The sequence below is a fragment of the Abrus precatorius genome, unplaced genomic scaffold (genome assembly GCF_003935025.1).
Source record: "Abrus precatorius isolate BTA unplaced genomic scaffold, Abrus_2018 Scaffold8, whole genome shotgun sequence".
NCBI lineage: Eukaryota > Viridiplantae > Streptophyta > Magnoliopsida > Fabales > Fabaceae > Abrus > Abrus precatorius.
Window position 1 is genome coordinate 35844134 of NW_020874428.1, and position 13487 is coordinate 35857620.

The 13487-nt window shown below is 34.0% G+C and overlaps 1 protein-coding gene across 1 annotated transcript; it reads left to right on the forward strand.

The window, feature by feature from the left end:
* Window positions 1-284: 284 nt before the first annotated feature.
* Window positions 285-12222, forward strand: LOC113846166 (general transcription factor IIE subunit 1-like). Its single transcript, XM_027474125.1, has 10 exons — window positions 285-564; window positions 722-844; window positions 1434-1554; window positions 6157-6285; window positions 6491-6600; window positions 6701-6884; window positions 8520-8717; window positions 9745-9984; window positions 10118-10310; window positions 11355-12222. Exons 1-10 carry the CDS (start codon window positions 545-547, stop codon window positions 11453-11455), a joined length of 1419 nt encoding a protein of 472 aa, XP_027329926.1. The 5' UTR covers window positions 285-544; the 3' UTR covers window positions 11456-12222.
* The last annotated feature ends 1265 nt before the right edge of the window (window positions 12223-13487 follow it).

Consider the following 13487-nt stretch of genomic DNA (forward strand, 5'->3'; position numbering starts at 1 on the left):
TTTTGTAAGATATTAAGTTGAAAAAAACACGCAGGAGGATCTAAACGCGCAAATGACGCTTCCTTATCCGAAAACCTATGATATGCAACAGTCATTAGAGTTGTTCTAAAGCCTTTTTTCAAATTTTTCATTTTAAATATGTTCAATTAGACATTTTCAATTTAAAATACTTATGCAGGATCGAAAAAAAATAAAAAATGCAATTAGAAATAAACAATTTCCAACAAAATCATGAACATCACAAATTTTTTTATATATATTTTAAAATTAATCCAAGACAAGTCAAAACGCAGAGACTCGTTAGATGCCATTGAGCCGCTGAAATGGATAAAGTCCGAAGGCCCATCCAAGATAACGAAAGCATCTCTGATTCCATTTCCTCTCTATAAAAGGAACCGAGCAAAAGTTTCTAGTCGTAGTTCTTCAAATTATCGGGCGAAAAATCTTTTTCTCCCTTATCCAACCTTTCAAACAAACATCGCCGACGTCGCGCTGTTGAACCCTAAAAACCACGCTAAAACCGTAAATCAAACTTCTCGAATCGATGATTGAACCATACAACAAGTACGGGTTTCTCTCCCTACTTCATTGGCATCAAAATTGCGTTTAACCAAAGAAGAAAAAGAAAGGAGGAAGAAGTGCTTTGGTTTTGATTTGAACTGTTGCAATTCAAGATATGTTAACTCTGTTTGAATTTAATTTACTGAATGAATCTGCGTAGGCTGGTTAAACTAGCGGCGAGGGCTTTCTACGATGATTTAACGAGCAAAGGAGATAATCAGCCCAAAACGGGAAGGAGTGATAACAGGGGAATTGCCGTGGTAGTTCTTGATGCGCTCACGAGGTTCGACCTTTCTTCTTGTTTATCAGCTCTTGAAGACATGCCTTGTTACTATGTGGAAAGTAGTAGTACAATGGTTTTAAATTTCGGTGGCTGTTGCATTAATTAGCAAAATAGCTAATAATTGTGGAAAATGTGTCCATAATTGCGGTTGTGATGCTATTGTGAGACTTCAAAAACCTCAGTATTGCAGCCGCAATTGTGTTTGTGTACTAAAATTTAAAACCATGCAACTAGTAACGTATATGTGACTACAAAGCAAGGCAAACAACGAGAACATAATTATTTGAATTTTTAAGTGAAATTGAGTGAACGAGAAAGCATGATTAAAATGGACGGGGGGGGGGGGGGGAGGGGATATATATTCAGAAATGCAATGCCTGCCTGGACCAGTGCACGTTGAAACTTGGGTTGTTAAACATCTTGGAAATAAGGATTTGATTTTTAGCTTTTGCTGAGTAGGGTATACCTGTAAATGTTCGGGACGTGAAGAAATGGCAAAGATGATACAGGATTATATGTAGTTGAATAAAGCAGGTGCATTATTTATTTAATTTGGGTTTTAATTGTACTCTTTTAATATATATTCCAGACGACAATGGGTTAGAGAAGAAGACTTAGCAAAGGACCTCAAATTGCATACCAAACAACTTCGTCGAACTCTGCGGTTCTTTGAAGAAGAAAAGATCATTACTCGAGATCATAGGAGAGAGGTAACTATTTGGTTCTGTCCATGCATTAGACTGTGAAATAGACAATTTCTTTTGTCCGATCCATATCTTGACCGTGAGCACACATGGATTGACATTGATCTTTTGAATGAGCTTAACAGAATAACAGTCAGACAATTATTGACGACTGGTGTATTTATGGGTAATTAGTTGAAAAATACAGCATAACACACAATAAAGGGAGAAATAAAAGAAAATATTTAATTTTATAACAATATGGTATTCTTTTAACTTCTATCATATTTCTCTTATGTTTTATTTTTTCAATATAACATAATGAAGAGGACAAGTTAGGGATACTTGAGAGTTTCACTTAATAAAGGGTTGAATGACCTGATAGATTATTATCCAATACGGCACAACAAAATTTTTACGTTTATTTCTGTTGTTTATGTGGGGACCCATCACACTAGAACACCTAAGCTTCTGCAAAATGTTATGTGTTAGTTGGTTTGTAGTTTTGCCACTGTGACTGGCGATTTAGCATAATCTCACTGCTCTAAAGATATTGTTAATATGAAGTGACACAAGCGTCTTATTTTCTTTTCTTGCCTTTGCTGAGGTTTACACATCCAAGGGAATGCACTTGTATCCCCCAAAAAATCTGCATTTTGTTTTGTTATAGCTGACAAGGCGATGTTTTCACTTCAAAATAACCAAGGATTGAATATCCTAAAAGCTTAAGTGTTGAACTATTTGGGCTTGAAGCATGGATAATGCATAGCCCACTCTTCTGTTGTACCGAACTTCTATTAAAAGCACGTGGGCAGTAAGGATCTAATATTTGACTAGTTGGTCAAGGAGATTTTGATACCATATTAAGAACAAAATTTCTTACATGCTTAAGCTATTAGGATAAGGTTAATTGGTCAAGAATGGTTTTATATCTAAATAATTAATCACAAAAGGCCCACTTGTAGCAGCCGTTTCTTGCTTTTGATGAAAGTTATTTTATTAAATTCTTTATTTTTTTATATTACAAATTTTAAGTCAGTTTTCATTCAGTTTTAAAATTCAAAAGATAATTTTATGAATAAATAAATGATAATATCATAGCCCCCCAAAGGATATATATTACACCTATCTCCTTTCCTTTGAGTTATATTTCCTTTCCCTCTTATTTTAAAAATTATTCAAACTTCTCTTGTGCAATGAAATGTGCAACACTATTGTACATTTTCTTGTGCATTAACCTCTTAGCAGTCAATGAATGAGGCTCCTAGGGGAAATTTTCCTCTCTATGCAGCTTTCAATGTTACAGTAAGCAAATTTTGCACATTGTATTATTTATTTTAGGACTTTAGAAGATGAAATGATGCTTTAATACCTTACTATCAGCATTTAACTTTACTCAAAATCTTCATTTCATTTTTTTGAAGTCCCAAAGTTGATAGTAATACTGAATCATGTTGAAAAGAAATTGGCCTTAAGAGGTTATTTTAAATCAAAATGGACTAGAGTATGTAGCACATATTAATCTCTTAAGCATTGTTTGATGGTTAATTTTAAGAGTGGTAGGTTTATTTAATGATGACACTTATTTGAGAGTTTTAAATGTGAGGGAGAGTTTTATCTTCCAAAACTCATGCATTTAAGTTTTCTCATATTGGGAGTTTTTTTCAATTGACCCTCCTTCCCCTCTTCTTCCTTTCTCTTCTCCTTCACTACCCGAACTCTCAAACAAAACCTTAGAGAAGGGGAATATTATGTTTTAAAAATAAAGGGGAGGTCAATATTACTGAAACGTGTAAGAAAGAAAAATCATGCTGGGTGTGTTTAGATACATAGTTTATTTGCTAAAACTCTTTTTAAATGATGATTTATGTCATAAATTTAACAAAATTTATTATGAATTTATGATAAGATGAAAATAACTTGTTATGATAGATTATACTAAAATATTTATCAAAATAAGTTGGAAAAAGCTTATAGGAGTTGTAAGCTATTTTCATAAGCTATCCATGAGCTCCTCTAAACATGCTAGTAAATCAAAGAAAATTAGAACATTCTCTTTATATGTGTATGGCTGGTGGCACCTCTAGTGTTTGTAAAATGTTTTGGTTCTTACCATGTAATATAATGTGGTGATCAATATCAATCTCTCACACCTTAAGCTCAGTTGACACCTATGCATCAGCCTTGAAGAGTGCCACTAGAATTTATACCATAGTTATCTATTATGCAATTCTCTTTGGTATGAGTATGCGGTACATTACTATAGAGAATATATGGTAGGGGTATACTTAGTTGCGATGCAATTAGGGTTTGCAGCCCGTTTTAAAATATTAATTGGTACATCTTTATTATATTTTTATAGAAAATGTTTTATAAAATTTTTAACTCATAATATTTAAAATATCCTTTTTCTTTTATATGTATCACAATAAATATGTTGTTAATTTTTTTTACCTTCCCAGGTTAGTAACAGATCATTTACTTTTTTGGTAAAATTTTTGTTTATTGAGAAAGAAAAACCCAAAGATTATTTACAAAATAAGGTGGGACCTCCTTTCTGCAAATTAAGTAGTTTAAATTTTTACCTATACTGGCCAATGAATGGACATCATTGGAAATCCAAAAAGTCAAAAGACTATAAGCCTACTTGCAGAGAGAAAATGACTATTTGAGCATAACTGATATATATTTTCTTTAATGCACTGCTCATACTTTTAACCTTTTCTTGTTCTCTTCATCTTCATTCACCTGCAACAAAGCTCAAATTTTCTCACAAAGATTAAAAACAATGGTCCTGCACATGTCCTTTGGGACACTACTGTGAGCGATTTGATGGCAAATCAAAGAGAATCAATACATAAAAGCATCATGTTTTGAGATGCACAAATCAATTTGTAGATCACTGAGGTAGGGAGCGAATTTGGTAACACAGATCTGCACGAAATTCCAACAGAAAAATGATATTTTGTAGAAGTTTAACTATCTGCTTCAGTGTGTGCCTACCTAGTGGCAGTTTCTTTTCCTTGTACGGTTGTGCTGCAGGGAGAGGGTGAGATCTTGGAAGTTGATACCATAATTGGCAATCTGTCAGTTAATTTATTGGAAAGCTTACACATCTTTTTAGCTTTTAATGACGTTGAAGACAAATAAACTTGCTAGTTTTTCATATTATCAAGAAATAACGTATTTGTTATCATGCATTAGCTTTTCAATTTTAGTTTATTAGATTTTCTGTTTCTGGAAATGGCTCTATATCTTATGTATATGTAAGTCCATAGAGTCTATTCCGGAGTGTTTGTTGATTTACACATGCTTTTTGTTCTTGTCTTGTGGCTTGAAGATCTGAATCCAAGGACTTTTCAGGCCTTTGGTGGTTCCACAGCACTTGTGACTTGTGAAATCTTGAAAATATATACACACACACACACATTGAAATGACAATTCTAATGGCTTTTTATTCAAAGTGAATTTTATTAATCTAATTGTTGATTCATGTAATATCATCATGATAATTGTATATATAAAATTTTACACAATTTACACATTTATAGATATGATATCAAACAATAACTATTTATATTTTGAATAACATATGATACAATAAAATAAAGTTAAACAATGGAATATCAATTGTTGAATTGTTTAAAGTTTTTTGAACTTGATCTACTCATAGTAGTCACTTTTGGGATAGCTGTGGGGAGCAGCTGACCCCAAAAATGCTATAGCAGGGTAGTAGGATGACTACTATTTTGAAAACTATCATAACAAAGAAAGAAAATAGATCAAGGAGTGTTCAGTAACAGGAAAAAGTTTTAATGCAAATGGTCGCACTGAAAAATGTTTCACTATCATCAGAAAAAGCTTACATCTCAGAGGAAATAGCTTGGGTTACACCAAAGATGAAAAAGACAACCGAAAAATGTCTGCTCACATTAGAAATAAGTTGGGTTTCGCTAGAGATAAAGAATACAACTAGAACTTAGCCAAAAATGGTAGTGATTTGCACCAAAAAGTAACGTCAGAGATGGAGGACGAAGCAAGAGAAAAGAGAATGAAAATGGAGGTAGGGTTCCAACTTTCAGAAATATAAAAGGGAAGCAAAATTCCAAGATTGTCTCCCTTAAAAAGCATTCAAACTTTCAAAAAGGGAGGCAAACTTGTCTTTTGCCCTTGTTTGACATATAAAAAGGGGTGAAATTCCAAGATTGTCTCCCTTAAAAAGCATTTCAACCTTCAGAAAGGAGGACAAATTTTCCCTTTTGCCCCAGGATGAAATAGCAGCTGCTAGGGCAGCGATTTGTTTCGCTTTTTGCCACAATTTGCAGCACAACAGCCTCTACATTGAAACGTGACATGACGGCGATAGAATAGCAGCACCCAGCCGCTCCACACCTTTGCGATAGCGGCCACAATTGACTACTATGGATCTATTATAGAAGAGCTTCAAATTTAATGGCTGAATTAATAAATAACTAGTTATTTAGTGGGTCTGATTTATTATAATCATCTATTGATAGTGTTTTTTTTTTTTGGTTTATTTTAATAATTTTTTCGTTGTTAGTTTACATGTATGTGAGAGTTGTCAACATTCTATGTATTGTCAAGTCAGCTTTTCTTATTTGACTACAGACAGCAAAAGGTGCAAAAATTTATAGTGCTGCTGTAGCTGCTACAGCTGATGGTCAACAGACAGCAAAAGAGGGAGAAGAAAAGGTCAAGCTGCACACACACTCGTACTGTTGTCTAGATTATGCACAGGTCTGTCTCTTCACTCTAATTCTTCCATAATTGTAGCTTTACCAATGATATTTGGATGTTTTACTGTAGAGAGAAGGGTAAAACTATGCTATTTTGCCTGTTTTTGTTTTGTTGACATTTTTCTTGAATCAGGACAAATATACACCAATTTTGCAATTTCTGCCCCCTCCATATATAGAAAATCTAATGTTGAATTTCATTGCAGATATATGATGTAATTAGGTACAGACTACATCGCATGAAACATAAGCTAAAAGATGAGTTGGAGAACAAGAACACACTTCAGGAATATATATGTCCAAACTGTGGAAAAAGGTTTCAATAATTCATTATAATATCAACATCATAATATGTCATAGTTATTTGTATTGATGTATTTCCGTTGCTTAGTACTTGGGTGTATGAATTATTTTAGATACAATGCTTTGGATGCTCTGCGGTTAATATCTTTTGAAGATGAGGACTTCCATTGTGAAAGTTGTAATGGAAAATTAGAGGTTGAAAGTGATAAGATAGCTGCTCAAGAAGGGGGAGATGGAGATGATAATGCTAGAAGACGACGGCGTGAAAAGTTAAAGGACATGCTTCAAAAGATGGAGGTTCTTACATGATTTTACTATGCTGTTTATTTCTATTTGTGGCTTCATATGATGGATCATTTTACTTAGGTTTGTTATTTTTTATGTTGGTTCCGATTCTTGTTCTCTGGATCTGGTTAACTTAACCAATGTAGTCTGTAGCAAGTAGTGGTTGTGCTATTATACTTAATAGGTTTAGGTCACGTATTTATGACACACACTGTTTGAATCCACATCAAGTGGTAATTTGTTGTGGAAGAAGGTTTATAGATTTCCAATTAGCTTTTATTCTGCGATCACTTTTAATAAGAACATTAGAAATATCATGTGCAGAGCTGGTTCAAGGTCAATTAGTTTGATATTCTAACCATATGTAGTGCCAATCTTCATGGAAGATTATTTATAATATAGGTATGTATGTCTCCTTATAGTGTTTAATTTGTTATATCTGTCTGATACACAGAAGCATACACAGCATATTGGTAAACATTTGTTTGTAAAAGATTAGTGTTGATGAGTGTCAAAATGATGCTTTTTTATGGAAGATGATCACAGGATTTGTTTGCATGCATTGTTAATCTCTCTCTCCAATTCTTTATCTTAATGTTGGAATAAGTTGTGCAATGAATTGTGATTCACCCACTTAAAATGCATATGGGAGTAACTAAACTGAAATAAAACAAACATAAATAGGACGTGTAATGGCTGCTGATAACTCAAGTTCTCATTTCAGCTTTATATCTGTCATTTGGCAATTGGTAGTACACTTAATTGCTTCTAATTGATTTGCCAAAATATTTTTTATTTTTATTTTGCACTAATGAAATTTAAGCTAAAAGAATTGAAAGCATACAAACCCTGTAAGCCTGTTTCTGGTGTGTTCAACGAGCAGAAAGAGTAGTCCAAAACTAAAAAATGCTTGAAATATTTGATTTTGAAATTGTACATCTTTATCTTTGACAAGCCAATGTTATATAAAAAGAATGAATAAAACTCCCTTGTATAAATGTCTTTTAGGTTTCCCATGTTTCAACCTATCTCTACCCATGTGATTGCTAAATGATAATCACTGCTTGAGATAATGACAAAACTGAATTTAACTCTTCCATCTTCCCAATATAAAAAATTCTTAACTGTAGCAGCCATGGGAAAGTTACCAACCACAACAATTGGAAAGAAGAAAGAATGACAAGGCAGAATCCCTGTTTTACATTCTTCAATCTTATTCCACTTTACCCTAATTAGGAGAAGATCACAGGAATGAACTTGCTGCCAGTTCAAGCTTGACAGAAGCATTTTGGAGCCCGATTGTTGTGGACACCTTTTTTTGGTGGTCCAATCCAATGTACTTTAGAAATGACCCAAAACAGCCAGATAACCTGTAGTTAAACCTGATAGACTTGCAAGTTTTTTTGTAGGTCAACGTTTTGACCAGCCATTTTTTTCCATGTAGTATATGTTGGATGAGTATTGAGTAGAGGTGCAAAACTTGGGCCAGTTAATGAATTTAAGAACCTTGCCTATAGGTTTCATCAATCTCATTTGAAGTTCAATATTGCTAGAGTTAACACAATATCAGCTTTTTTCTTTTCTGTTGCTAGTGGTCCACAATTTAATATGCTTGTGATGAATGTTGTGCTTCTTGTGTTATTGCAGGTACAGCTCAAGCCTTTAATGGACCAACTTGGTCGGGTAAAAGACTTGCCTGTTCCAGAATTTGGCAGTCTTCAAGCATGGGAAGCTCGAGCCAGTGCTGCTGGCCGTGCAGCTAATGGAGATATCAATGCTGGTGATTCCAAAATTTCTCAGCTTGGATATAATGGAACACCAATGCCATACAGTGGAGATACTAAGGTAATGTTATCCTGTTTTAAAGGAGTTATCATTTCTGGCATGTGGAGACACAGGGTAACTGGGTTACTTTTTTCCCCCAATTTTCTTGGATCCTTCTTATGAACGACATATTATCTTTTTTAAATTGGACATTCCCCCTTCCTCTTTCTAACTAAATTTCTTTTTTCTTTGGAAAATGAAAAACTAATTGGTTTCTTTTGAGTCTCAGCAATGAAATTTTCCTTTGCATTTATATATCTCAATTTAAAAAAGGACAATGTTTATTGTTATTATTTATCACTTTGATGAACTCAAATCTCTAGGTTGTATTTAATGGCATGCACTTTCTTTTTTTTTTGGTTTTGGAGGGAGGGGGGATGATTCATGTATAGTCATCCTCCTTTATTTACATTAAGTGTCAAGAGTGTAACATAGTCCTCCTCCTTTATCCAAGCTTTGGATCAATTATGGGACCACAGACAGAGTTATGGGGCCTAACACAACTTTTACTTTAAGAAAAAAGTTAGAATTCCAAATATGAGAATACTAAGATGGGTGAATGATCACATGAAAAAAGATAGAAAAATAATGATTGCATATGAAAGAATATTAGAGTGATTAAGGTGGTGTGGATATGTGCAAACAAAGCCGCTGAAGGCACCAATGAGGGGAATGAATTACATTACTTTTGGTTTGGTGAAAAATGATAGAGGGAGACTTAGAAGAACTTTGGAAGAAATTATTAAGGGATCTTATGGTAAGATGGCAGTCTGTGCATCCAGTGTGACCTTGCTTGCCAACTTGCTTGATTGATTAGCTTGGTTTCATTTCTGTTGACTATCTCCTCATATTTTGTTTGCGTTCATAGTTAAATTAGTAATAACCTTTTCTTATATCTTGAAATTAGTGCAAGTTAATGAGGACAGTGCCTGGGTTGCTCTGCAGTTGTATCATAATGAATCTTCCATTCAGCTTTCAAATTTTGCTTTGAGCACATCTTCCTTCAATATCTTTAAATGCTAAGTAGTCTATTTATGAATTTGGACAGGTTGTAGTTGATTTCAATGGCACTGAAGACAAAGGTGAGGGTGTCAAGTCTGAAACTGACAGTACATCTTTAAAGGTTTTGCCTCCATGGATGATTACGTCAGGAATGGTTCTTACAAAGGAACAACTTGGAGTGGTGAAGCAGGAAACTAAGATGGATGGGACTTCAACTTCAACAACAGCACACTACACAGATGACAAGAAGTTAGCAATTGAACGTGATGATAATAAAAATATACAGGTTCATAAAATAAGATGAACTATTATTTACTTTGTTTTTGTTCTACTTGTTTGAGTTCCTTTCCCCTTCTGCTTAAAGATGTAAGACAGTCTTTGTTCACCAAATATTTCTTTTTCCTTTTTGTAATTTATAGGATGAGTATATTAAGGCTTATTATGCTGCTTTACTTAAGCAACAACATGAATTGGAGGCAGCTGCAAAAAACCAATTGTCAAATACACATGCAGCAGATGATCCTTCTGGCAGCACTTCCAATCGTCAGGTTGGCGTCAAATCGAAACGTGAGGAAGATGATGATATTGAGTGGGAGGAAGCTCCAATTTCTGGTACAATTTAGTCTTTTAATATGATTTGACTGAATTTTGGATCAAGTTTAAATCTCTAATGGATCAACTTGAATTAAAATAGAATTATTAACAGCGGGAATTCTGTTTAAAATCTCAAGAGGCTAAACTAATTACATAGGAGGCATTTGCTAAAAAAAGATTCACAAGGGGGAGGTCATTGTAATTTAAAAATTTAGAGTGGGTGGTTATAGGCCTTCTAGACACGAAAGGCAAGTGCACAACTATTACATCAATAGTAGCCTTTTTTGTTTAGGTGGGGGATTGACTGCACGGATTAAATGACACCATAATGTTTTTGTAAATCATGTCAATTGACAGACTATTTTGATCTAAATATTTCTTAATAGTTTGAACTAAAATATTTCTTGGCCTCCCTCTACGTCTTAAATCTTAACTATTGGGCTACTACTATTTGATCTACTCCTTACGGGGGCGTATGTTGGTCTTGTCCTTACATGCCCCAACCACCCAAGAAAAGATTCAACCATCTTTCCCCTATGCGGGTTATTCCATCTTTCTTTCTAATCTAATGCATTCATTCCTATTGCTACTCAAACTTTCTTTCAAATGCATTTATTTTTAATCCTATTTTGTCTAGTGTTTTAACTCATCCCAATAATATCACAAAGGCAGGCCAGCATTCAATCTTGCAAGTGTTGTGTTGTGTGGTCAATAAAGGCACGGGGTAATACACTTAAAATTAATTATAATAGCTTCATCTTCCTGGCCATCCCAGTCTTGGGAAACCATATCTATAGAACCAGACTTTAAGATGTGCATAATGAGGCTATTTTGCGGGAGCTTTGCTGTCATTGAGCTGAACATTTTTCCCCCTCAGATATGACTGTCTCCATAAGTATTAAATTATAATTTAGTTTTTCTTTGTATGTTTATGATTATATGACTGGGTCCCTTTCTGAAATTTCCTTGTTAGCAAATTCGTTCCTCCTTTATTTTATTTTTCATTTGGTTGACAACGTTATTTGTGGCCGTTGACTTATGCACTGGGTATAATTTTTTAAGGCAATGGAAATGAAGGTTACAAGGTCGGTGATTTGAATGTTCAAGCTGAGGAAGTTCCAGCAGATGATGATGACGACGACGTTGACTGGGAGGAAGGTTGATGAAAAATTATGTGGTCAGCATAGAATGTAATGGCCTATTCTGATTGCCAAGGGCAAGTGCTCATGCAATTATACTGCTTCAAATTATGTACCATAAGACCGGAATTAACTGCTCATTATATTATTCATTGTGCGTGTTGATGTGATACGTGTCCGTGGTTTCAGAGATGGTGCGCAGTTGACTTTTAAGTTGTAAATTACCAGTTTTCATCGTATGTTGGATGAACAACTCTACTATGAACCTTTGCATGTTATGGCTGTTCAAAAATAGTCTCTCGAACTTCTTTTCATCGGGAGCGTATTAATATTTACTAATGGATACATAGTTTGGTGAATGGCGGGCCACATCAACGTTGTAACTATGGTGTTCTCACACCGATGAAGAAAACGGTGAGCCCTGAATTATTTCTACCTCATCCATTTCCGGCTCGGCCCTTTAAATTTGATACCCTTTTCCCGAAAATATACATAAGGTTAAGGAGAGAATAGAGATGTGCAGTTAAATTTGATGCCCCTTTGAATTGGGTTTAATAGCTTATTAAGAATTTTCAATTCTTTTATCATCATACTTTTTTTTAGAATGCCAAGTTAATTTTAAAAAATGCTGATAAATGTTTTGTAATAGATCGTAGTTTTAAATTTTTGTGAAATAATTCATTTAATCCAAATCCCTTTTTCTTGATGTCTTTTAATTAAGTTCTTCGCAGACAATGCTACAATGTTGTATTCCTTTTATGAATAAAACAATCGAGATGCGAATTTTCGTTCATCTAACTGCAAGCTGTAAAAAATAGAGGTCAAAATATATATGTATTCTATGGAAGCAACACGTTTCGGTTACTCAACAATCAGAGCAAGCTAGAAACAAATTTTAAGACCCACATGCCCTATAAAGGGATGTATGGGAGGTCAACATTTCATCAATTGATTCATCAGTGTAAATAAAAACAAACAATATATTTGAAAGAGGACAGAAAGAAGAGTCTAGTTTAAGCAAGTGTTTTCAGCTCTCCTATGCAACTTTAGCGTGTTCCAACGTATATATAGTGTAGAGTACAGACGTGTGAATTGGCACAATATAGTTTACGTGATTATTATAATTAAATATAAAATATTGAGAAACGGATCAGAATATTTAATGCCAGCTCGTTTATGCTGAAGCTGGGCGCAAGGTCAATACCAATGATAAATTTAATAGTTATATATATATACATTGTTAAATATTGGAAATAAAAGGGGAAATTTCAAAAGATAGTATGAGTTTGTTTTCTTCATTTAAAACCAAATGTCGGTCAATACCAAAAAGAAAAATCTTAGTCAAAATAATGTCACGACTCTTCTCTCTTTTCTGCTGGCTACTATACAGCATGCTGCCATAACGTGCGTTCAGACGAAGAAAATCGTGAAAGAATAGATATTTGACACAAGAAAACGAAAAAGAGATGGGGAGAAATCAAATTAAATGAGCACTAATAATTTAGTGTTTCCATTTTTTTTTTTTATTTACGATTGCTCCACTTCTCATGGATATGTTGTGTAGTCAATGAAGGTATCGCTGTTTTTAATAGATGTCATAGGTTAGAAATTTAGAATTGATGACTTTGAAAATTTTAAGTCACCAAAATTAACCAGACAAAGTACCTTTTCAAGACGTCCTCCCACTCTCTCCATCTCTATCTTTTTAGGCTATAAAGATTATGTTATAGCTTTATTATAAGAGGTCATAGAACTTCACATTTACAGATAATAATACATACCAGATCTTAAATAAGAGATACTTGTGCTTTAGGAATAAAACGAAATCGAAATTTTGCCATAATATCATTTATTTATCTAATGAATAAATGAATTGGTTTCTCATCCTTGTGTTTAATTTAAGATTTAGTTGGAGATATGTTGGTATTAGTCACTCATTGGCACATATCCAATTTGATAGATATATATATACCCGTACCTAAGTACCCCTACTTACAATTTTCTTGGCCTTGTCCGGTGGTAGTGCGAATATATATAATTCAAGGTTTGACAATCT

Bases quoted from the DNA above. Each gene is read 5' to 3' on its own strand.
- LOC113846166 (XM_027474125.1), top strand. From the start codon at position 545: ATGATTGAACCATACAACAA. The intron at 565-721 runs GTACGGGTTTCT...GAATCTGCGTAG, and splicing joins ATGATTGAACCATACAACAA to GCTGGTTAAACTAGCGGCGA. The intron at 9,985-10,117 runs GTTCATAAAATA...TGTAATTTATAG, and splicing joins ATGATAATAAAAATATACAG to GATGAGTATATTAAGGCTTA.